The sequence below is a fragment of the Mastigoproctus giganteus genome, chromosome 8 (assembly GCF_048544385.1).
Source record: "Mastigoproctus giganteus isolate SK-2022 chromosome 8, ASM4854438v1, whole genome shotgun sequence".
Lineage (NCBI taxonomy): Eukaryota > Metazoa > Arthropoda > Arachnida > Uropygi > Thelyphonidae > Mastigoproctus > Mastigoproctus giganteus.
The window spans coordinates 171,484,793-171,510,380 of record NC_143582.1 but is presented as its reverse complement, the minus strand read 5'-3'; the positions used below and the strand labels follow the sequence as shown (position 1 = coordinate 171,510,380).

The 25,588-nt window shown below is 38.2% G+C and overlaps 1 protein-coding gene across 3 annotated transcripts in view; it reads left to right on the top strand.

The window, feature by feature from the left end:
* Positions 1-25,588, top strand: part of LOC150082006 (uncharacterized) — a 521,135-nt gene that overhangs the window by 471,249 nt on the left and 24,298 nt on the right. For 2 of the 3 annotated variants that reach the window (XM_090379052.1, XM_090379054.1), the window contains exons 16-17: positions 11,277-12,297; positions 23,507-24,714. In XM_090379052.1, coding sequence (XP_090235178.1) covers positions 11,277-12,297; positions 23,507-24,714 — 2,229 coding nt within the window. The remainder of the gene's footprint in view (positions 1-11,276; positions 12,298-23,506; positions 24,715-25,588) is intronic. The other variant, XM_090379053.1, reaches the window with a different exon arrangement.

Below are 25,588 nucleotides of genomic sequence, written 5' to 3'. Positions count from 1 at the left end.
TCATTCACCCCTCTGTTAACTTTTAAGAATCGTTCACTGTCAGGATCCATCTTCTCAAACCTCACCATTGCCGATGAAATTTCACGAAATGCTATTGCCATCTTTCTGGTGACGAAGCATCTCGGCGCGTCATTTGGTTCATCTTCAGCTTCGTCAGCATTTTCTTCTTTCACTGTTGCTGACTGCAAGTCAGTAACTTCTTCGTTAGATAATTCCCTTCTCTTCTTTCTCTATTAGTTGGCACCTCTGTAGCCAGGTGGGAAGGAGCAGCAGTGCGTAGCACACGCTTCTTGATTAGACTGGGGTTCGAGCTCGTCACCACCAAATACAGAGGATGCGGAAAGGTTAGGGAATGACCACCGCATATCCCGGAGCAATATGGCTTAGTTGCTAATGCTCCTAAAAACCAAATAACAAACAAACAATTCTCTATTAGCATGAGCTGTTGTTGTTGTTGTTTTTTGGTTTTTAGGAGCATTGGCAACTAAGGCCATATTGCTCCGGGAAATGCGGTGGTCATTTCCTGACCTTTCCGCATCCTCGGTATTTGGTGGTGACGGGCTCGAACCCTGGTCTAATCAAGAAGTGTGTGCTACGCACTGCTGCTCCTTCCCACCTGGCTACAGAGGCACCTTAGCATGAGCTAGATGATTTTGTAATAACTGAGTGGAAAGTGGAGCAGAAATTCTTGAAGATAAACATAAAAAAGGCACCCAGGGTGCATGGGATCTATCTACTTATATTAAAGGAGTCAGCAAAGGAAGTAAGCAAACCCTTAGCCATAATTATGAGAGCTTCTTTGGACTCAAGGGAGGTACCCATGGACTGGAGATGTGCAAATGTGACCCCAATTCACAAAGGAGGATGGAAAGGTGACACAAGTAATTATAGACCTGTTAGTTTAACTTCTGTTCCAGGAAAATTAATGGAGGCACTGGTTAAAGAAGCACTGCAGGATCATCTAGACAAGACTTCAGTTATAGCTCGGACACGGCATGGTTTTGTTAAGGGAAAGTCTTGCCCGACCACTTTGATTGCATACTATGGTGTGGTCACAAAGTAACCGTATGCAGGGAATAACTTTGATATCATATATTTGGATCTTAAAAAGGCTTTTGATACTGTTGCACATATTGGATCAGTGTGGCATTGGAGGCAAATTGCTGCTATGGATAAAGGGATGGTTGAGGGGGAGAAGACAGAGTGGTAATCAATGGACACTGTTCATCGTGGAATAATTTTATTGGTGGAGTCTCTCAGGGTTCAGTATTGGGTCCGTTGTTGTTTTCTGTATTTATAAATGATACTGATGATGGTATATCAAGCTTAATGTCCAAGTTTGCAGCCGATACAAACTTAACAACCCTGCCAACCTTTAGAAGGTTGGCAGGGTTGTTAAGGACACTAATGACAGTACTCTGCTGCAACAGGATCTAGAAATGTTGAGCAGATGGGCCGAGAGGTGGCAAATGAAGTTTAACATTGACAAATGTAAAGTACTACATATGGGAAACAGCAACCCCAGAGTGATGTATCAACTCTGTGGTACTACACTGACAGTGGTAGAGAATGAAAAGGACCCGGGGATAATTGTGCAGGCAGATATGAAGTTTTCTGAGCAGTGCAGACTGTCTGCAAGAGTAGCTTATAGTGTCTTGTGAATGATATACAGGAATTTTTCTAGCAGAGATAAGGAGGTGATTATTCCCTTGTATAAGGCAATGGTCAGGCCACACCTTGAGTACTGTAGGCCTCATTTTAAGAAGGATGTAGAGCTGTTGGAATGAGTACAGAGAAGGGAAACAAGATTAGTGAATGGAACAAAGGGTTGCTCTTATGAAGAAAGGCTTAAGTTTTGCAAATTACAGTGTCTGGAGACTAGGCACCTGCGAGGTGATCTGATTGAGGTGTATAAAGCCTTGAATGGTTTGGGCATGCTCAATGCTGATGGGATTCTTCCTCTTGCTCAGAATAATCACCTGAGAGAGCATAAATTCAAATAGAGGAAAGACAGATGTAGGATAGATGTGTGGAAGTTTGCCTTTAGCCAGTGGGTAGTTGGTTGATGGAACAGACTTGCATCCTTTGTTGTGGAAGTTTATAGCCTAAATAAATTTAAGGCTGGGCTGGATAGGTATTTGGAATGAAAGAGGGGTGAAATGGGAGTGGTAGTTTTTTTTTTTTTTTTTTGGCTGATGCTTCATAAGCTTGCTTTCTTGCATCATGTACCTCTGCTAATGCTAATTAAATCCTCCATCTTTGGCAACAACTTCCAACTGAAGTAGCTCTGCAACCATTACAATCTTATCTGTAACCTTGTCATATGTTCATCATTTTCAAACCCTTCTATTTGCCATGGGCATATTTTCTTCCATGCACCATTTAAACAACTTTTAGTAATTTCCGCCCAGCCCTTATTAATGTTTAAGATGGCATGGTAAATATTGTAAGATTTCCAAAACTCTCTTAACATAAATTTTCTCACCATGTACTGCAGACAATGCTGAGCAAATGTCCATAAATAGTGTGTTTTTAATTCGAAATAACACACTCATCCATAGGTTGGATGAGTGAAGTAGTGTTTGGTGGTAGAAATATGACTCTCACATTCTCTCTCATGTGAAATTATCTTGGGCATAGTATGTCCAGGAGCATTATCTAATAGAAGCAAAATCTTGAAAGGAACGTCGTTTTTTCAATATTTTTAAACCTCGGGAATGAAGAAGCATGTAAACCAATCCTCACAGAGAGATATTGTTATCCATGCCGTCTGGTTCAATCTGAAATGCACAGGTAGGGTGGCTTTATTGATGCCCTTAAATGTACAAGGATTTCCAGAATGGTACACAAGCAGTGGTATTAATCTGTAATCTCCTGCTGCATTAGAACCAAGCAAGAGCGTGGCCCTATCTTTTGATGCCTTGAAACCTGGCATTGTATTTTCTTCTTTGGCAATGTACATTCAATCCGGCTTTTTTTTTTTTCTTTTTTTTTTTTTCAATACAGAGCAGTCTTGTCAATGTTAAAAATTTGCTGCCTTCATCAATAATTTTTTCCAACACATTACAAAATTTGTTGCTTGGGTTGGGTTCCCCGTACTTATCCTTAATATCTCAATAAATACTTCTTGATTTTGCTTGAATGGCCAATGGACTCAGGGGCACTTGCTTCTGAATCTGATTTTCCATCCATATTATTAATAGCTGTTCCACCTTCGATATATAGCACCTGAATGCTGTTTTCGGATCACTGTTGATCTTAAATGGATTGATCCTTTGACATTTTCTTTTATACGCATAATGTCCCTTAAAATAGTATTCTCTGTTGAACAGTAGTGCCTCCGTAGCCAGGTGGGTAGGAGCAGCAGTGCGTAGCACACGCTTCTTGATTAGACCTCGGTTCAAGCCTGTGACTACCAAATATGGAGGATGCAGAAAGGTCAGGGAATGACCCCTGCATATCCCTGGAGCAATATGGCCTTAGTTGCTAATGTTCCTAAAAACCAAATAACAACAACATCTGTTGAAGCATCATCATCATCAGCCATTTTCAATCCACTGCAGGATGAAGGCCTCTCCAGCAACTTTCCAGTTGCTTCTGTTTTGAGCACTGGCCATCCATTTACTACCCAAAAACTCATGAATTTCATCTATCAATCTCCGCTTTTGTCTTACAGGTTTTCTTCTAGCTCCTCTTGGGTACCATTCTGTTATTTTCTTAGTCCATCTGTCATCATGTCTTCAAGCTATGGGTCCTGCCCAAGACCATTTTAGTTCTTTAGTTTTGATAAGAATGTCCTTTACTTGAGTTTGTTGCCTAATCCATGTGTTTCTCTTCTTATCTACATTCTTATCTACAGTCTGATTCCCAGTATAATTCGTTCTATTCTTCGCTGTGTAGTTCTCAGCTTCTCTTCCATTCTTTTGGTGAGTGCCCAAGTTTCACTTCCATAAGTCATGGTGGGGAGTATACATTGATTCATTATTTTACGTTTCAGACAAACCGGGATATTGCTCTTCAGTATGTGACTATATTTCCTGAATGCTATCCATCCAAAATTTATTCTTCTCTTGACTTCCAGCCATTTATCATTATTACAGCTAATAACTTGTCCCAGATAAGTATATGACTCCACCTTTTCAATTACTGCTCCTTCAATCATTATTTCCCTTTCCGTGGCATACTTGTTCATCATTACTTTTGTTTTAGCCATATTCATCTTTAGTCCAAAATCCTTACTAATTGTGCATAACTGATTAAGATTTTCCTCTAATTCTTTGGGATCGTGGCTTACGACCACAATGTCATCTGAAAATCGTAAATGGTTTAGGTACTCTCCGTTCACATTGACTCCTTTCTGCGTCCAGTCTAATCTTCTGAAAGCTTCTTCAAGAGCAGCAGTAAACAGCTTCAGAGATATTGTGTCTCCTTGTCGAACTCCTTTCTCGATTTTAAATTTCCTACTGTCTTTGTCTAGTCTAATAAAGGAGGTAGCACTCTCATATACTTTCTTCAAAATCATAATATATGGGGTATCAATGCCTTGTCTTTCCAGTGCCCGAAACATTGCCTTATGCTGTATGGAGTCAAATGCCTTTTCATAATCCACAAATGCCAGGCATAATGGTGTTTTACATTCATTTGATTTCTCCATTAGCTGTAATATTACGTGAAGGTGAGCCATAGTTGAGAATCCTGTCCTAAAGCCAGCTTGCTCTTTCGGTTGATTCTCATCAAGTATTCTTTCTAATCTGTTAGTAATGACCCTTGTGAACAACTTGTAGATATGGGATAACAAGCTGATTGGTCTATAATTTCCAATTTCTGATTTATCTCCTTTCTTATGCAGCAAAACTATGATTGCATTATTCCACTGCTTAGGCGTCACACCTTTTCTAATGCACTTTGTGAAGAGCCTTGCCAGTTTTTGTGTTATGTCTCTTCCTCCCAATTTTAACAACTCTACAGTAACTTTATCTTCCCCCGGGGCTTTCAGATTCTTCATTTTCTTCAATGCATGTTCTACCTCATCAGGAAGAATATCGGGTATGTCGTATGTGTTGCTACTTTGCAATCCATCTTCCCCACTGCTGGTATCCTTGTATAATTCTCTATAGTAGTCTTCTGCTATTTGAATTATGCCTTCTCTGCTGTTTATAAGTACACCATCGCTATTCTTCAGTTTCAGTATCATTTGTCTTTCTGTATTACTGCTCATGGCTGGTGATTTAAATCCTTTGTTTTCCCTTAATGCTTGTTCTACTTTTCTTGTGTTAAATCTTCTTATGTCCTCTCTTAGTCTCTTTCTAATGGCTTTGCATAACTCCGTATACTCAATTTTCTCCCTATCAGTGTTTTTCTTGCTCTTCATTTGTCGTCTTTGGTTCATCATGACAAGTGTTTCTTGACTAATTTTTTCTTCTTTGGATTTCTGTTTCCCTATAGGTTTCTTGGGCTTTATCACTTTCAGAAAGTTGTAATATTCCTCGTCGATATCTTGGTCCTGAGCAGTCTGCAGAAGCTCAAACTTGTTCTTAAGTTGCAGTACATACTGCTTTTTCTCCTCCTCTGTTATTTCAAAGAACTTTGTATTATTTACTCGAGTCAGTTTTTTCCTTTCCTTTCCTACATCTATATCAAGAGTACATCTTACCATTCTGTGATCACTTCCAACATTTACCTTATTCAGGACGGTAACATCATTCACAATATATCTTCTGTTAGTGAGGATGAAGTCGATTTCATTAGTTGTTAATCCATTTGGACTCTTCCATGTCCACTTTCTGTTCACCCTTTTCTTGAAAAAAGTGTTCATTACTGACATTCCTTGAGATGCTGCAAATTCCACAAGTCTTTCACCTCTTTTATTTCTTTCACCAATTCCAAAATTTCCTACAGTTCCTCTTTCTGCGCTGTTTTGCCTTTTTCCAACCTTAGCATTGAAGTCCCCCATAATAATAGTGTAGTGGGTTTTCTGCTCATCTAGAAGACTCAATTTCAGTGTGCATTTCTTCAACCTCTTCATCATCATGGCTCGATGTTGGTGCATAAATCATTATAATCTTTAGCTTGTACCTCTTAGAAATCTTGAGTATTAGTCTTGACACCCTTGGTGATGTACTTTTGAATTCCAAAATGTTGTTTTTAAAATCTTTATGGACCAGAAACCCAACTCCACCTTCACTCCTTTCACTGTTTCCATTGGTGTACAGCAGATTTCCACTTGATAAACTTATAAGTGATTCATTTCTTCTTCTTGTTTCAGCCAAACCGATGATATTCCAATTCACATTTTCTAATTCCTTTTCCAGCTCTAATATCCTGTCTTCACCGATGAGTGATCGTACGTTATAACAGGCCAAGTTCAATTTCCGTGCATGGCAGCCTGGTCGTACCCAGAGATTCTTAGCACCCTCTGTCTCCACTCTGATCCTCTCGCTGCCGTAAGAGGGAGAGTGAAAGCTGCTGGGGACTGAGGGCCATTTGTATTGTTGTGCTCTCATTGCTGGAGGGTTTGGTCTTTTCCTCTTCACGCTGACCAGGCGTCTTGAAGAGAACCACTCTACACGTTCGTTGCCACCTAAGTGACGTAACAGGGCTTACCATCGAGAAGGTGTGCATGAGTGGATTTTAGGGAGGCAGGCCAACCGGACTTCTCCTAAATCTTCTGTAATAGAGAGATATTGGATCCATCAGTGTTTTAGGCTGAGTGTCTGGTAACACACAGGATACCTGTTCCCCTCTAAGCCCTTCTCGATATATTACTATGTAATTATTTACCTTTTTATTTATACCATATACCTGCATTTACATAGATCACTTAGGAAAAGGCCTTTTGCATCTGGTTGCATAATGCATGAGGAATATTGTTGCATCCGAAAGAGCAGGACTAAAATATTTAACTGAAATAAATACAAACTATACAAATATTTAAAATATGTACAAAAAGTTACAGTGGAACATTTGATACCATTGCATCATCAGATGCTAATTAGAGAGTGAAGCATGTGTATGAGGTGGTGAGCATTATGGAGGCAGCTGTCATTAATGTCAAGCTGTCATTAATTTTTAATGTATAGGGCGATAATAATAATTAAACTTATTAACAGAAAAACAAAACTTATTTCATTACTTTTTCATGCCGAATTTATGGAATAATTTTATAACAATTTTATAAATATTATAACAATTATTTAATTTATAAAAATTATTTTATTAATTTTGGGTGCAATCTTTGTATGGGATATAAAAATAGTATTTTTTGGTTCAAAAACTTGTTTATAATGTCAATTATCTTGTTTTATCCTCTTTTGTGACAACATAATTATTCTCTTGATGTATAATGAAGTAATGCTTTTAATATTTCAAGTTTCTTGATAGCCTCTTCATCACAAATTTTACCTTTCACTCTACTAACCTCAATAACTGGTATATATATATATATATATATATATATATATACACACACACACACACACTGGTGTTCAAATAAAAGTGCATCACCTAGGAATTTCACATTTCCAACCCTTTTTCGCGATGATATGTTACATTAATGATTAGCATCACAAACAGAAATATAAACAAAAGATATTTATTAATAGTTAAGGCAAAGCTAAGTAATATTTGACAGGTGCTTTCAAAATATTCCAAACTGAGCAAATGCAACCTTTATACAACAGTTTTTGGTAAACACAACAATTATGGCTGAAATGTTATCAGAAGCCTTCAATTTGCTTCAGTTTATCATTTTAAATGGAAAACAAAATGAAAAGTTCACCAGGTGCAAACTGATATTTAGTTGAACTGCCTCTGGCCCTGATGACAGCAGCACACCATCAAGGCATTGACAAGATCAATTTCTGAAGATAATCAACTGATAGTTCACGAATTATGGCTTCATGAAGGGTCTTTGGTTTTTTTCTGGCAACTGCAGATTCCACGATGCCAACAATTCTCTGTCTGGACTGTTTCCTGGCCAGCTAAGAGTTGTAACAGACTGTTCTTCCAACCATTTTTTCACCTGTAGCAAATGTAAACACTTTACTGTCGAACTTCTAATGCAGAAATGAAGCTAAAGTAACTACACTAAGTGCCTAATTACACTTTTCGCCCAATGACAAGGAGCAGAGTCATCCTGAAAGATGCAGTTACTTGGCAGATTGAAATGGTCTCTAATGGTTGGCAGCAATTTGCCTTCCAATATAGCTAGGTATCCATTGGCATTTACGGAACCTTTTATAAACTGCAGGTGGCCTACTCCGCAATACGAAATGCACACCCATATCATTTGGCTGGTAGGGAATTCCACTGCAAACACCATACAGTCTGGATAGTATTCTTCACCACATCTATGGTGAATCATTTGTCTCCCATCAGAGTCATGCAGGTTGAATTTCTTCTCATCCGAGAAAATAACTGACTTCCACTGCTCAGGGATCCATTTGACATGCTCCTTACACCAAATTAATCGAGCATTTTTTGTGCGAGGAGGAGCTTCTTAGGACAACAGGCTACAAGTCCATTTTTGAAGAGGCGTCTTCTGACTTACTGCAATTGCTACCACTACTTTATGTTCTTCCCATTCTCTTTTCAGCTCAGACAGAGAAGCTTTACTGTTTTTAAGGCATAAGCGCTTCAAAACGCTGTCTTGTTTTGGCGCAGAGACTCGTTTGCTTCTGGTTCCCTTTTTCCTATCAGCAGAACCAGTTTTCTTGAGTTGGAAAAGAAATCTACTCACCTGTCGACTGATTACAAGACGCTCTATAGGCACTATGATGTGAAGAACATCCTTCCTCACGTAAAGCAATATAGCAACAACCAATTTAATATTCAGCTGTAGATTATAGTACTTTTAAATGCCTTCCTTCCTCAATAGCTTTAGGAAAACAAACAAATTTATATTCAAAAAGGTTCAAGAATTATTACACAAAATATAAAAAATATTGAGATTGAATGGTGGCAGACTGGCCTTTGAACTGCAAGAGAATGAGAAGTAACACAGTGCATGTGTGCACACATGCACCCTTCAATATCCTGTATTCCATGGAACAGGACAGTCACCAGTTAGAAGAAATATGTGATGGTTCATTTATCATTTTTGAGTCTTTTGAATTTTAATTTAATTATTTCTTCTCTAAAGCTAGTAAAGAGACTAAAGTAAGCCTTGTAACGTTTATGTTGAGTATTGCACCAACCATACAATAGTTAGCATCAAACTATATGTAATAGTAATGAAAGCAAATGTAAGTTTGCATAAAATGGCATCATTATATATCTTATGTTGTGAATCCCTTCACCACAAGTTGCCCTATTCATGCACCTTAAATAAATAACACTTCAACTGCTATTTATTCTCATTTGAGAACCACCACCCAGATGGCACCATTTCAGAGATTGTTCTTTCCTCATTGGTGGGTGGATAGGCACCCTGAGTGCAGGATCTAAATCACGTTGCAGTTTGATTAAATAATATATGAGATGTTAAAGAGTGTATTTAAATTCTTATTTTATATTTCCAGTTTACAACTGGAAATAGAAATCAAGATAACTCAGTAAGTAGCATAACTTGGTATCCATACTCACAAAACTACTATTCCCATATGATTGGAACCAGGCCATGCTATGTTCACCATGGCATGGCCTGGTATTATGATGAACTACACCCTGAGAACCTTTTTCATGTGTAACAACCAGGACCTATCCAAAAAAAAAAAACTAAACTAAATGAGAAAAGCCTTCATACAGTGTTCATTGTTGTACAGAGGGTAAGTAAAAGAATTCAAAAGATGTGTTCAATTTCATGCATGTTAGCAAATAGTAATAATTTATATAAAACAAAACAAAAAAAGAGCAAAAAAACATTAACTTTTATGTGCATACCATGAAAATTTCATTTCTATTCATCTGTGACATTGCCCATTCATTCCTTCAACCAGCACATGACAACAAGCATAGAGTTCAGCGATTCAGCTACAATATATGATATGTGGATAGTATATGTAAATCAAAAACATAATAATAATAATTGCTGGATTTTCTAATTTGGGAAGGCTGGACAAATCTTTTTGAAAGGCCTGAATTAAAAAAAAATCACACAAATTCATCTTCTGGGAGTCAAGTTATTACATGCAGACAGACAGGACAAAGAAATAATAATTGCTGGATTTCTATTCCCTTCCTTGTAATGCAAGTCTTATTTTAATGAAATTTAGGATGGCTCAACAAATATTTTTAAAAGGCACAAATATAAAATAAAATTACATAAAAATCTGTCCATTGGAAACAAATGGACATAGTGAGGACAAAAGGTGCATGATGCATATGTGTTAATGCACCTTTTTAGGTGCATTAACACGTATGCATAATGATGAGAATTCAAGGAATCTTACCACCTTCAAATCCTATATACAGCTTCTTTTGTGAAGTGGATTAAAGAGGATACCAAATCAGACTTAAGTGACTTACGTTCTTTAAGTAACATCTTGTGAAAACAAAGAATTCTCTGAGTGCCTTTCTTCTGGGAACAGTTTTTCTTCTATCCTGATAACATTCCTTGACTCATTCTCACCAGTGCTAAAACAAATAAAGAAGCCAAGGATGATCTCAATTCCCATGAGTAATCCACATTTAGAAGACCTACCAGGTTAGCTGAAAGAGCTAAAGACCAGAGGAATTTCGAAATGTGACTTCTGGCTAAATAAAAACTTTTGTTCATTTTGATCCACAACATTTGATTTCTTTGTTTTAAATCACTGTAGTTCCGAGGATGACTGGTGCTATCCAGTTGAAATTTCAACTTTTACTGTTTTATATCATAATATTTTATATTATTATGTTATTTAATACTGTTATTTAATTTAAAAAATAAATGTCATTTTATTATCAAATTTGGAAAACTTACTAACTTTATGTACTGGTACATTCTTCCATTTACCATTTTATAGTAAAGCTGAGCAAAAAATGTAATGGAGTGAAAGAAAGGGGTTAAGTAACTTACTGTTAAATTAAACATTTAAGGAAATTATTCTCATTAGTACTCATCACCAATATTTTTTTTCTAAAACTAATCCAAGATTTGCTGATTTCAAATTTAATTAAAGCTACATTCTCCTATGCAGAGGCAAGCCATGGCAGCTTCATGTTTGCTACTCCACAAATCTTAAAGTCAGTGTTGTTTTGTTTTCGTATAAGCATTTAGAAAGTGGAAATTTAGAAAAAATAATTGATATGCATCATCTCTTAATTACTTTTATTAATATCATTTTATTCTGTTGCAGCAGCAAGAAAAACAGTTATCCAGAAGCTCTTCCAGAGAACAGTGTATTCTTCCTATTTCTTCTTCCTCATCTGTAGACCACAACATGAATGAAACTCAGTATATAACTGCAGCTAGTCGCAGCGATTCTGCAATTGCAAAAGCCTCACTGTATCATGAAAACAGTTCTTTTGAGGATAAACAAAGAGAATTAAGGCCAAGTGCAACATCTTTGTCTTATAATGATGACAGGAGTAGGATAATTGATTATCAAAGTGTTATCTCAATGGAAATTTTAGAAGATGGTCCAGGAGGTGATGAGCATCTCCTTGAAGCCAAGAATGATGAAGTCATAAAAAGAATTACTGAAATGAACAGAATAGTAATTGATGCAGAAAATTATCTTTGCGATGATGGTGATGATGAGGGAAAACAACCAGATGATGGAGAAGGGTTGGATCAGCCACAACTAAAAGCAGCAGACTCACTTCTTCTACTCACACAGATTGATGATAGTGATAAATTTGTTTCACACCAATTACCAGAAAAAGCACAGATTATCTTGGATGAGGAGATTTCTCCATCTGAAAGTGATACAGATAGCACACCTAATGACAGTCCACTTCATCGATCAACACCAATAAGGAACTCATTAAATTCACATCCCCGTGCCGTTCGTAGAGATTCTAGTTTTGGTCTTCACAGTCCTGATTTACTGCCAGGAATTGACTCCAGTAATCATATTGTGGAAATATTACGACAGTTACAATCTAATCAAATCCAGTTACCATTTGCAGAAGGAACTCTCTACCTTGACCCTGATATTATTGATTTAACCATGATTCCTCCTCCCATAACACCAGATATGGATATCAGAGATGCTCCATTACCATTAAATGTCCCTCCTACTCCATTCTTAGACACTAATGCACTTCACCGAGAACTAGAAAAGTGGGCTCGAGTATCAGGCTCTATTGCTGAAGAACAAGAAGAAATGGGAGACTATGTGGAATCTTGGGGGGCTGATAACTTAGAAAAGAGAGGTGAGTCCTTCTTCAATAGTTTGATTTTTCTAATATGATTTTTTAATATCACAAATTTTTTAATATGAGAAGAACAATTCTCAGAAATATATGCCAACTCTGTTATGTAATAATTATTATTATTAATGTTATTATTTTTATGCAGAATGTTTTTTCAGATTATGTTGCATTGTAGGTACATAAAATTCCTGATTCCGTTTACTATGCCTGCAGGAATTTTACTCTAATTTTGGAGTATATGCTACAGAATCAAAGACAAAGAATCACTGCCTTTTAGAAAAACAAAGGTATCGTGGTTATTTTGATGATAGAATGGATGACAAAGAAAATTCATTAACCCTGCATAATGTCTGTCATCTGTGTTGAAAATGAGAGACGGATAATGAAAGCCAAAAATACATTGAGCTGCTATTTTTGAATGTATTTTTGAATATAAACAAAGCTGCAACGCAACATCTAAATGTGCCATCAGCTATTTATCCAGTCCCAACAGTGAAGATGTACAAGTTTCAGCTAAACCTCAGAACACTGATGTGCCTAGTACAAACTCTTGATTCTTATTGTTCCTCAAGTAAGTGGAGTAATTTTGAAAGTACTAGTGAAGTTGAAACCAACAATAAAGAAGAGAAAGAAGAAGAACCTTCTTCTTTCACCTGAGCTAAACAAATCTCGTATGGGAGTTGGATCTACTTGAAGAAATCAGCTTTACTTCAAAATTAAGCATCTGTGAGGAGACCTGATTGAAGTTTTTAAGGCTTTAAATGGGTTGATAAAGTAAATGATCATGGAGACATAAATTTAAATTGTGAAAAGTTTTAGAATAAATGTGCAAAAATATCCTTTCAAGCATATTTCATTTATCCTAAAACCTTTGGTAATTTGAATAAATCTAAAGAACAGGACAAATTATAAGCAGAGATGGGCAAATAAAGTGTGTAAGGTTTGGTTTAGTTTTTTTTTTTTTTTTTTTTTTTTTTTGATGCTATATAAGCTTCCTTTCTTGTATAACTGAATCAGAAAACTGTTGCTTGGGAGGATTCACAGATTAATAGATTAACAGTAGCCACAGGCAGAGGTGAAAGTGCTGCTTCTATTAGAATGAGCAGCAGCCTGTAAAAAAAAAAGGTGCTGGGTATTTCAAGGGCTGGTGGATGTCATCATGGGACAAGAAAATACACGGGGTGTGTTAGGGTAACTAAGAGTATGAACAGGTGCATGTACACTAATGCTAGGAGTATAGTAAATAAATCTGAAGTGCTGGTCAAGACATCTTCATCTTTACTTTGTCCTCGCTTTCTTTCCACGTTCATATAGGGTCGGCATAATACTCCATTTCTTCCTCCCTCATCCGCTCCTCTAAAGAACAACTTATACCCTTCACAGAGCTCTTTTGCTTTATTTCCCCTCCACCTAGTCTCTTGTAGGCATAGGATCTTCACTCGTCTTCTTTGCATCAAATCCACAATCTCTCTGCTCTTTTCATTCATTGTCCCAATGTTCAATGTTCCTATTCTAATACCACTAAGTGGTGGTCAAGACATCAAAGGAGGATATTGTTGGGATATCAGAGAATTGGTGTCACAGATATAAGGAATACAGAATTGGAATTTGGGGGGTAAAATGTGTACAAAAAGGACAGACAGGATAGGAAGGGAGAAGGGATTATGTTGTTAGTAAAGAACACATTAAATCTAAGAAAGTGCATCCAGATGACATGGATGGACAGTGCAATGTTGAGTCAGTTTGGTGTGACATAAGTACTGGGGGAAAGCAAAAATAATGGTAGGAGTATGTTATAGGCCTAATGACTCTGATGAGTACAATAAACAACTGTATGGAGAAATAGAGTGGGCCAGTAAATCAGAATGTATTATAATGGAGGATTTTAACATCCCAGATATTGACTGGAACTTGCGGGTTAGTCACTCACAAACTAGCCAGACTTTCGTTGATTTATTGGATGATTGTTTTCTACAGCAGCACATTCAAGAGGCACCCAGAGAGATTAATACTCTTGATCTGATTAACAGCAGTGATTATTCATGCATTAAGAATTTGTAGATAAAGGAACCACTTGGTGGCAGTGATTACAATGTACTGATGTGGGATTTACTTTAAAGTTGTAACTACCATCAGGGATAAAGGGAAGGGTTTTTGCTATTGTAAAGGCAACTGCAGTGGTCTCAGACAGTTTTTAAATTCTATACATTGAAACCAATTGATGATGTTACCAATAGCAAATTCTAAATGGGAAGCATCCAAGGAATTATTCTTGGAAGCTACTAAGCTTTTCATACCAATTAAGAAATACTGTTCAAGGTTTAGGCCTAAATGTATGCCAGATGAACTGAGACTGGTGGCAGAGAATGAAAATGCATGGTATGCATATAAACACATCAGTTGACACAGAAGCCTATGGTAGATAGTCTAATCAAGTCACAAATGATGCCATGGCAAGCGAAGGCAAATTATGAGAAATCTTTGGCCAAGGATGCAAATAAAAACAGCAAACACTTCTTTACTTATAAAAACTCTAGAAGGAAAGGGATGAATCAGGTTGGTCCACTTGATATTGATTGTTGACGAACCTGCTCAGATAGCTGACAAACTGAATGAGGATTTTGCATCTACATTCACACAAGGAATTCTGTAGGGAAATGGAGGACAGAAGCTTATTAAACTCTAACAGGGAGCTTAATGATTTTGTAATAACTGAGAGAAAGTAGAGAAGAAATTGTTGAAGTTAAGCATAAGAAAAACATGCTGGATGGGATATATCCAGATATATTAAAGGAGGCAGCAAAGGAAGTAAGCAAACTCTTAGCCATAAAGTTTAACTTCTGTTCCGGGGAAAGTAATGGAAGCACTGATCCCCAGCGGCTCACATCTGGTGAGTATGGGCTTGGCACACCCAGGGTCCCCAGCTGGATATCACTATTCTTCTCTTTCTTGGTGATTCCCTTCTCTCTCTCTCTCTCTCTCTCTCTCTCTCTCTCTCGGAGTAATTCAGAAATTTTTTTTTTTTGGCTGGTGCCGCATAAGCCTCAGACTTCCTTGCACCCTATGGCTAATAATGAATACTTTAGGATCATCTAGCCAAGACATCAGTTATAGTTCAGAAACAGCATGGGTTTGTTAAGGGAAAGTCTTGTTTGACCAATTTTATTGGATACTATGATGTGGTTGCAAAGAATAATTTTGATATTATTCTTTGCAACCACATCATAGAAGTGGAATTTTTTGCAACCACATCATGGATCAAATTGCTGCTATGGATAAAGGGATGAAACAGCCATGCCAGGCGGGCCACCCAGCATGCCGCGCAGCTGAGGCATTCCGCAAGAAGGCCCTGACGCTGGTCCGGGCTCAACCGGTCCATCACTGGACAGTTTCGCCCAGTCCCGGTGCAGTGCCATACCCGCTTCGGACCCTAGCCCGACCGGCCCAGTCATCAGAGCCAATCCTTGTCCCGAGGTTACAGATCTGTCTTGCTGACTTCCCTTACCGACATTATTCTATCGACTAGAGGCTGTTCACCTTGGAGACCTGCTGCGGATATGGGTACGGTCCGGCACAAAAATCACACTCTCAATGGGAGAAGACTGAGTGGTAATCAGTGGACTGCTCTTCATGGACTAATGTTATTAGTGGTGCCCCCAGGGTTTAGTGTTGGATCCATTGTTGATTTCTGTATTTATTAATGATATTGATGAAGGTATATCAGGCTTAAAATCTAAGCTTGCAGATCATACAAAGTTTGGTAGGGTTGTTAATGACACTCTGTGCTTGTTGACAGGAGAGACTGCTTCTACAGGGATGGGGTAAACTTAAATAGAAAAGGTGCAAGAATATTTGCTGATGCTATTGAGGTAGTGTTAGGTGGGTCAGAAAACTGCTAGCTTGGGGGGGGGGGATATACAGACTAAAAGGTTAACAGTAGCCGCAGGCAGAGGCAAAAGTGATTCTTGCACTGCTTCTATTAGAATAAGCAGCAGCCTGGAAAGCAAGGCAATGGAGATTTCCCGGACTGCTGGGAGCCATAGTGGAAGAAATAAATACATGGGCTGTGTTAGGGTAACTAAGAGTAGAAACAGGTGCATGTATGCCAATGCTAGGAATATAGTAAAAAATTTGATGAGCTTGAAGTGCTAGTCAAGACATCAAAGGCAGATATTGTTGGGATATCAGAGACGTGGTGTCACACAGATATAAGCAGTGCAGAATTGGAATTTGTGGAGTTTTTAGAATTTGTCTATCCTTTCTGTGCAATGTGTACAGAAAGTAGTAGTAGTAGTAGTAGTGGCACATGATGCAAGAAAGCAAGTGTAGGAGCTTATGCAGCATCAGCCAAAAAAAAAAAAAAAAAAAATCACACCATTCCCTCCAAATGCCTGTCCAGTTCCTCCTTAAATTTATTTAACCTATCAACTTCTACAACGACAGATGGAAGTTTGTTCCAGCAATTAACCACCCGCTGGCTAAAGGCAAATTTCCGCACATCTATTCTACATCTGTCCTTTCTTAATTTGAACTTATGTCCCCGTAGGTTGGTAATCTGAACAAGTGGAAGGATCCCATCAGAATTCAGCGTGTTCAACCCATTCAAGGCCTTATAGACCTCAATCAGATCACCGCGCAGGTGCCTAGTCTCCAGCCACTGCAATTTGCAGAACTTAAGCCTCTCTTGGTAAGAGAATCCCTTCATTCCCCTCACCAATCGTGTTGCTCTTCTCTGTACACGCTCAAGCAAATCTATATCCTTCCTAAAATGAGGCCTCCAGACCTGTACGCAGTACTCAAGGCGTGGCCTGACCATTGCCTTATACAGAGGGACAATCACCTCCTTTTCCCTGCTAGCAAAATTCCTATATATCATTGACAAAACCCCATGACCCGCCCTAGCAGCCTGTCTGCACTGCTCAGAAAACTTCATATCTGACTGCACAATTACTCCCAGGTCTTTTTCATTTTCTACCACCTTAAGTGTAGTACCACACAGTTGGTACGTTTCTCTGGGGTTACTTCTACCCATATGCAGTACTTTGCATTTGTCAAGGTTGAACTTTAGTTGCCACTTCTTAGCCCATCTGCCCAAATTATCTAGATCCTGTTGCAGTAGCACACTGCCATTACTGTCATTAACAACCCTGCCAACCTTTGTGTCATCTGCAAACTTTGACATTAAGCCTGATATACCTTCATCAATATCATTGATAAATACACAAAACAACAGTGGACCCAACACCGAACCCTGTGGGACTCCACTAATAACATTAGTCCACGAAGAGCAGCACCCATTGATTACCACCCTCTGTCTTCTCCCACTTAACCATCCTTTTATCCATTGTAGCAACTTACCCTTAATACCATTCTGCTCCAATTTGTACAGTAGTCTTCCATGCGTAACAGTGTCAAAAGCTTTCCTGAAATCCAAGTATATGATATCAAAATTATTTTTTGCATCCAGTTCCTTTGTGACCACATCATAATAACCAATCAAATTTGTCAGACAAGACTTTCCCTTAACAAACCCATGCTGTGTTTGAATTATTGATGCAGTCTTGTCTAGATGATCCTGCAATGCATCTTTAACCAGCGACTCCATTATTTTACCCGGAACAGAAGTTAAACTAACTGGTCTGTAATTACTCGTGTCACCCTTCGATCCACCTTTGTGAATTGGGGACACATTTGCACATCTCCAGTCCGTGGGAACCTCCCCTGAGTCCAAGGATGCTCTCATAATTATGGCTAAGGGTTTGCTTAGTTGCTTTGCCGCCTCCTTTAAAATAACTGGATACATCCCATCCACCCCAGGTGCCTTTCTTATGTTTAACTTCAACAATTTCTCCTCCACTTTGCTCTCAGTTATTACAAAATCATTAAGTATCCTGCTACAATTTGATAACCTTCTTCCATTTTCAAATTGTAATAATTCCTCACGTGTGAATGTAGATGCAAAATACTCATTCAGTTTGTTTGCTATCTGAGCAGGATCATCAACAGTCGAACCATCGATGTCAAGTGGACCAATCATATTCATCCCCTTCCTTTTAGAGTTTATATAAGTAAAGAAATCCTTGCTGTTATTCTTAGCATCTTTTGCCAAAGATTTCTCGTAATCCGCCTTCGCCTGCCGAACCTCCTTTGTGACCTGATTACAGACTAGCTTATATCTGCCACAGACTTCTGCGTCACCTGATAATTTATATGCATCCCAAGCATTTTTCTTCTCTGTCACGAGTCTCATTAGTTCATTTGATAACCATTTAGGCCTAAACCTTGAACGATATTTCTTAATCGGTATATAAAGTCTAGTCGCTTCCACGATTAATTCTTTGAATGCTTCCCACTTAGAATTTACTGTTTGTAACATCGTCAGTTGATCCCACTGTACAGAATTTAAAAACTGTCTGAGACCACTGTACTCCCCTTTAAGGAAGCAAAAACCCTTTCCTTTACCCCTGACGGTAGTTACCTCTTTGAGTAAATCCCACTTCAGCACACTGTGATCACTGCCACCTAGTGGTTCCTTTATCTGCAAATTCTTAATACACGAATGATCACTGCTGATAACCAGATCAAGAGTGTTACTTTCTCTGGTTGCCTCTCGAACATGCTGCTGCAGAAAACAATCATCCAATAATTCCACAAAAGTCTGACTAGTGTGTGAGTGACCAACCCACAAGTTCCAGTCAATATCTGGGAAGTTAAAATCCCCCATTGTAAGACATTCTGATTTACTGGCCCACTCTATTTCTCTGTACAATTGTTCATTGTACTCATTCAAGTCATTAGGCCTATAACACACTCCTACTCTTATTTTTCCTTTCGCAGTGCTTATCTCACACCAAACTGACTCAACAGAGCACTGTTCATCTATATTAACTGGGTGCACTTCCTTTGATTTTATGTTTTTCTTAATTAACAGCATAACACCCCCTCCCTTTCTGTCCTGTCTATCCTTTCTGTACACATTGTACTCCCCAAATTCCAGTTCTGCATTCCTTATATCTTAAGGATAGAGGACAGGAAGGAGGGAGGGAGGAGTTATGCTGTTAGTTAAGAAACATATAAAATCTAAGGGAGTGCATCCAATTGATGTTGGTGAACATGCAATGTTGAGTCTGTTTGGTGTGACATAAGCACTGGGAAAGGAAAAATGAGAGTAGGGGGGTGTTATAAGCCTAATGAATCTGATGAGTATAATGAGCAATTGTGCAGAGAAATAGTGGGCAGTAAATAAGAATGTCTTATATTGGAGGATTTGAACTTTCCAGATATTGACTGGAACTTGTGAGTTGGTCACTCGCACACTAGCAAATCTTTTGTAGATTTATTGGATGACTGTTTTCTACAGCAACATGTTTGAGAGGCAACCAGAGGGAGCAATACCATTGATCTGATTATCAGCAGTTATTATTCGTGCATTAAGAATTTGCAGATAAAGGAACCACTGGGTGACAGTGATCAAAATATACTGATGTGGGAATTACTTAAAGATGTGGCACCTCCATAGCCAGGTGAGCAGGAGCAATAATGTGTAGCACACGCTTCTTGATTAGACAGGGGTTCGAGCCCACGACCACCAAATACGGAGGATGCGGAAAGGTCAGGGAATGACCACCGCATATCCCAGGAGCAATATGGCCTTAGTTGCTAATGCTCCTAAAAACCAAATAACACAACAACAACTTAAAGATGCAACTACCATCAAGGCTAAAGGGAAGGGCTTTTGCTTTTATAAAGGTGATTACAGGGGTTTCAGACAGTTTTTAAATTCTGTACAGTGGTATCAACTGATGATGTTACCAACATTGAATTCTAAATGTGAAGCCTTCAGGGACTTAATTTTGGAGGTTACTAGGCTTTTCATTCCAACTAAGAAATACTGTTCAAGGTTTAGGCCTAAATGGATGTCAGATGAACTAACGAGGCTCGTGGCAGAGAAGAAATATGTATGGGATGCATGCAAAGTATTAGGTGGCACAGAAGTCTAGGGCAGATATAAACTACTCTGTAATCAAGTCACAAAGGAGGTTAGGCAGATGAAGGCAGATTATGAGAAATCATTGGCAAAGGATGCAAAGAAAAACAGCGGAGTTATTTACTTATGTAAACTCTAGAAAGAAAGGGATGAATCAGATTGGATCACTAAACATAGATGGGTGGACTATTGATGATCGTGCTAAGTTAGCTCATAAACTGAATGAGTATTTTGCATCTACATTCACACATGAGGAGTTATTCAATGAGGGAAGTGCAGAGGTTTATCAAACTCTAACAGAGAGCTAAGTGATTTTGTAATAACTAAGAGCAAAGTGGAGGAAAAATTGTAGAAGTTAAACATGATGAAGGCACCTGAGGTGGATGGAATGTATCCAGTTATATTAAAGGAGGCAGCAAAGGAAGTAAGCAAACCCTTAGCCATAATTATGAGAGCTTCCTTAGACTCAGCGGAGGTTCCCATGGACTGGAGGTGTGCAAATGTATCAACAATTCACAAAGGGGGTTCAAAAGGTGACACAAGTAACTATAGACCTATTAGTTTAACTTGTGTTCTGGGGAAAATCACTGGTTAAAGAAGCATTGCAGGATCATCTAGACAAGACTGCAGTAATAGTTAAGACACAGCTTGCGTTTGTTAAAGGGAGGTCTTGTCTGACCAATTTGATTGGATACTATGATGTGGTCACAAAGGAGCTGAATGCCAAAAATAATTTTGATATTGTACTTGGATTTCAGGAAAGCTTTTGATACTGCTGCACATGGAAGACAGTTGTACAAATTGGAGAGGTGTGGCATTAAGGGTAAGTTACTACAATGCATAAAGGGATGGTTGAGTGGGAGAGGACAGAGTGGTAATCAATGGACACTGCTCTTCGTGGACAAATGTTATTATATTAGTGGAATTCCCCAGGGTTCGGTGTTGGGCCCATAGTTGTTTTGTATATTTATCAATGATATTGATGAAGGTTTAATGTCCAAGTTTGCAGATGATACAAAGCTTGGCAGTGTTGTTAACGACAATATTCTACTCCAATTGGATCTAAATAAGTTGGGGAAATGGGCTGAGAAGTGGCAACTAAAGTTTAACATTGACAAATGCAAATTGCATTTGGGTAGCAATAACCAAATAGAAACGTACCGACTGTGTGGTACTACACTCAGGGAAGTATAAAGTGAAAAAGACCTGGGGTTAATTGTGCAGTCAAATATGAAGTTCGCTGAGCAGTGCAGATGGGCTACCAGGGCAGGTCATGGAATCCTGTCAATGATATATAGGAATTCTGCTAGCAGGGACAGGGAGGTGATTATCCCATTATACAAGCAATGGTCAGGCCACACCTTGAGTACTACATACAGATCTGGAAGCCTCATTTTAGGAAGGATATAGACTTGCTAGAATGAGTACAAAGAAGGGCAACAATATTGGTGATGGGAATAAAGGGGTGCTTTCTTAAGAAAGGCTTAAGTTCTGCAAATTGCAGCACCTGCAGAGTAGACAACTGAAAGGTGATATGATTGAGGTGTATAAGGCCTTGAATGGATTGAGCAAGCTGAATGCTGATGGGATTCTTCCTCTTGCTCAGATTAAGAACCTCAGGGGGGCACAGATTCAAATTGAGGAAAGACATTTGTAGAATAGGTGTGTGGAAATTTGCAGTAATAGTTAAGACACAGCATGGGTTTGTTAAAGGGAGGTCTTGTCTGACCAATTTGATTGGATACTATGATGTGGTCACAAAGGAGCTGAATGCAGAAAATAATTTTGATAATAAGTCTGTTCCATCTATCAACTACCTTTTGATAGATGGAACAGACTTTCATCTTTTGTTGTGGAAGTTGATAGCCTAAATAAATTTAAGACTGAGCTGGACAGGCATTCAGAACAAAATGGAGGGGTGAAATAGGTTTTTTTTTTGGCTAATGCTACATATGCTTGCATCATATGCCTCTACTAATGCTAATACAACAGGATCTAGAAAAGTTGAGCAGATAGGCTGAGAGGTGGCAGCTGAAGTTTAACATTGACAAATGTAAAGTACTGCATATGGGTAGCAGTAACCCCAGAGTAATGTATCAACTGTGTGGTACTACACTGAGGATGGTAGAGAATGAAAAGGACCTGGGGTAATTGTGCAGTGAGATATGAAACTTTTTGAGCAGTGCAGATGATCTACAAGAGTAGCTCATAGTGTCTTGTCAATGAAATATAGGAAATTTTCTAGCAGGGATAAGGAGGTGGTTATCCCCTTGTATAAGGCAATGGCCAGGCCTCACCTTGAGTACTGTATACAGGTCTGGAGACCTCATTTTAGGAATAATGTAGAGCTGCTGGAACGAGTACAGAGAAGGGCAACAAGATTATTGAATGGAATAAAGGATTGCTGTTATGAAGAAATCCTTAAGTTTTGCAACTTACAGTTTCAGAGACTAGGTACCTGCTAGGTGATCTGATTGAGGTGTATAAGGCCTTGAATGGGTTGAGCAAGCTCAGTGCTGAAGGGATTCTTCCTTTTGCCCAGATTAATCACCCGAGGGAACATAAATTCAAATTGAGGACAGTTGTAGAATAGATTTGCAGAAATTTACCTTTAGCCAGTGGGGTTAATTGCTGGAACAAACTTCCATCTGTTGTTGTAGAAGCAGACAGCCTAAATAAATTGAATGTAGAACTAGACAAACATTTGGAGCGAATGGATGGGTGAAATGGGAAGGGTTTTTTTGTTTTTTTTGGCTGATGCTGTATAAGCTTGCTTTCTTGCATCATATGCCTCTACAAATGCTACTGCTAAAATAATTTTGTTTAATTGGAATAAAATAATTTGTGTTAGCTTACAGATTTGAACCCAATTTTGCCAGTTTTTAATGTACAACTTATTGTAATGAAAAATACCAGAATTTTATGGTTTGTTTGTTTCTCTGCACATATAGATTAATGTGTGTGAGTTTGGACATGTCTTTTGCTTTTTATTGTAAAATTATTGAATTTAAGTGATACAATGAAGTACAAAATAAAATGATTATATGACTTATTTCTGTAACAAACAACCTAAAGAGATCTGTAAAGGTTTTGCGTAAAATGGTGAAACATTTTAATTCATTGGAATAGGTATATATTTTATATTTACTTTATTTTCTTTCTTTCTATAAAGCCACAGAAACAGTGAACTTTTTCCAGTTTCAGTTCTTTTCCCTTTTCTAGGAATTGAAAGTGATGATACCACACAGAGCTCAGGTGGAGGAAATGTAGACTCAGCAAGGGTAGTTGCGGAGTTGGACCATCTTTGTGATGCACTATCTGAGCTGCATGCTAGTAGCATGATCCATCCACTTCCTCAGAGTCCTGCAGTTATGTTAGATACACTGCCTATAACAGAAGATATTGATACATTTATTGCCAGTGTAACTGTGCCTCCTCCTCCTACAGAGAATAAAGAAAGCAGCTCTCATCATGAAGAACAAGATGATATAACTGCATATATCATTCCACCTCCACCAAGTTCCAGTCCTAGTACTGAAGTACAAAATGAAGTCATTGCACGTTTTAGACAAGCTGCAGAAGATATGCGGAGGATGATAGGTGATAATAAGGAATGTGCAGATGGCCAGTGTGGATTGGATGATATAGAAATAACTCCAACTGTAGAAACCATTAATCAAGATTTGAGTAAATGTTGGGTAGTAGAGAAAAATTATGAACAGGAACAAACACTGGATGCTACCAAAAATCCCTTAATACAAGAAACTCTTCAAGCTCTTGATAATTTGAATTCAGTGATAGATAATGAATTTTACAGTGGTGATTCATCTGGTTATGAAACATTGTCTTCTTCTATGACATCTTATGGAGAAACTCTGATAAATGATAATCCAGACAGTCAGATATATAACTCTACTGATGAAGTTCAAGGTTATGAAAACTTCAGTTTTAGTTCTGGTCAGTCATCAAGTTGTGCTTCTACACCGCACTATGAAAGTGTGGTAAGCTGGCCTGCAACTCCAAATAGCACACCACTGGCACCTTGTGCATATGCATCCTGTGTTGATACATTATCTTCAGTAACTGTAACCTCTCCATCCTCAACAACAAGCTCAGATAGCAATTCATCATCTGTCATTCTCCTTGGAGATTTACACATGCCATGTGTTCCAGTAATGCTAAAATCTTTCAACACAGATTTTGTTCATACCTCAGAGAATTCAAGGGAGAATGGTGTGTTGCACAGTGGTAGCTGTGATGATCTTGTTAGCAGTGGACTGAACATGGTTTTACAATCTCCAAACATAGCTCGTTCAGTGTCATGGACAAGTATGACAGAGATGGAAAGTCAGCCACTAGTCATAAAGAATAATGGAATATCTGGCATAACTCCAAAACCACCATTACCTCCCGCATCTCCTTTACAACAGGTATGGTATTTTTTATTACTCTTTCTAATTTGCGAAGAGAATTGAGTGTTTAAGAAGTAGTGAGAATTTATAAACAGGCATACGATAAATATAATTCTTGAATATTTTCTTTTCCATGATTTTTTGAGTATATAATTAATATAGTGTGTTTTACATTATGCAAGGTATGGCAATCAAGTTTCTGGACTGATGCAATAAAAAGAACACAAAATGAAGGAGCTCAAAAATGGTTTTATTTTTATTCAAAGTAATCATTAATGCACTTATTATGCCATTCTAAAAGTTTCTGAAAAGAGTCAGCGAAGGCATTCAAGATGATTTGGGTTCTCAAGTTAAATTTTTCTTTGTCCTCAACATCTCAAAGTCTCTTTCCTTTGAGGGCAGTTTTCATCTAGGGGCTAGGCCTAGTGAGTAGAGCCCATGTTCACACACAAGTGTTTTTTTTTTTTTTTTGGCCAGAAACTGGTGAACAGGGAGCACATTGTGTGATGAAGCATTGTCTTAGAGCACCCAGCCATCCTTCCACAATTTAGGTCTCTTCCTTCAAATTTTTTCACACATCCTTCTCAGAACTTCAATTAGTTTTTTTGATTGACAGTCTGATTTGGTGGGACTTATTCAGCCTTAATAATTCCTTTAATATCAAAGAAAACAAGGAGCATGGTTTTTGTTTTTGACATTCTTGCTTTTTTTGGTCTGGGATATTGTTTTGTCTTGCACTAGAAAATAATGGAGTCACTGGTTAAAGAATTGATGCAGGATCACCTGGACAAGACTGCAGTAATAGTTCAGGCACAGCATGGGTTTGTTAAGGGGAAGTCTTGTCTGACCAACTTGATTGAATACTATGATGTGGTCACAAAGGAACTGGATG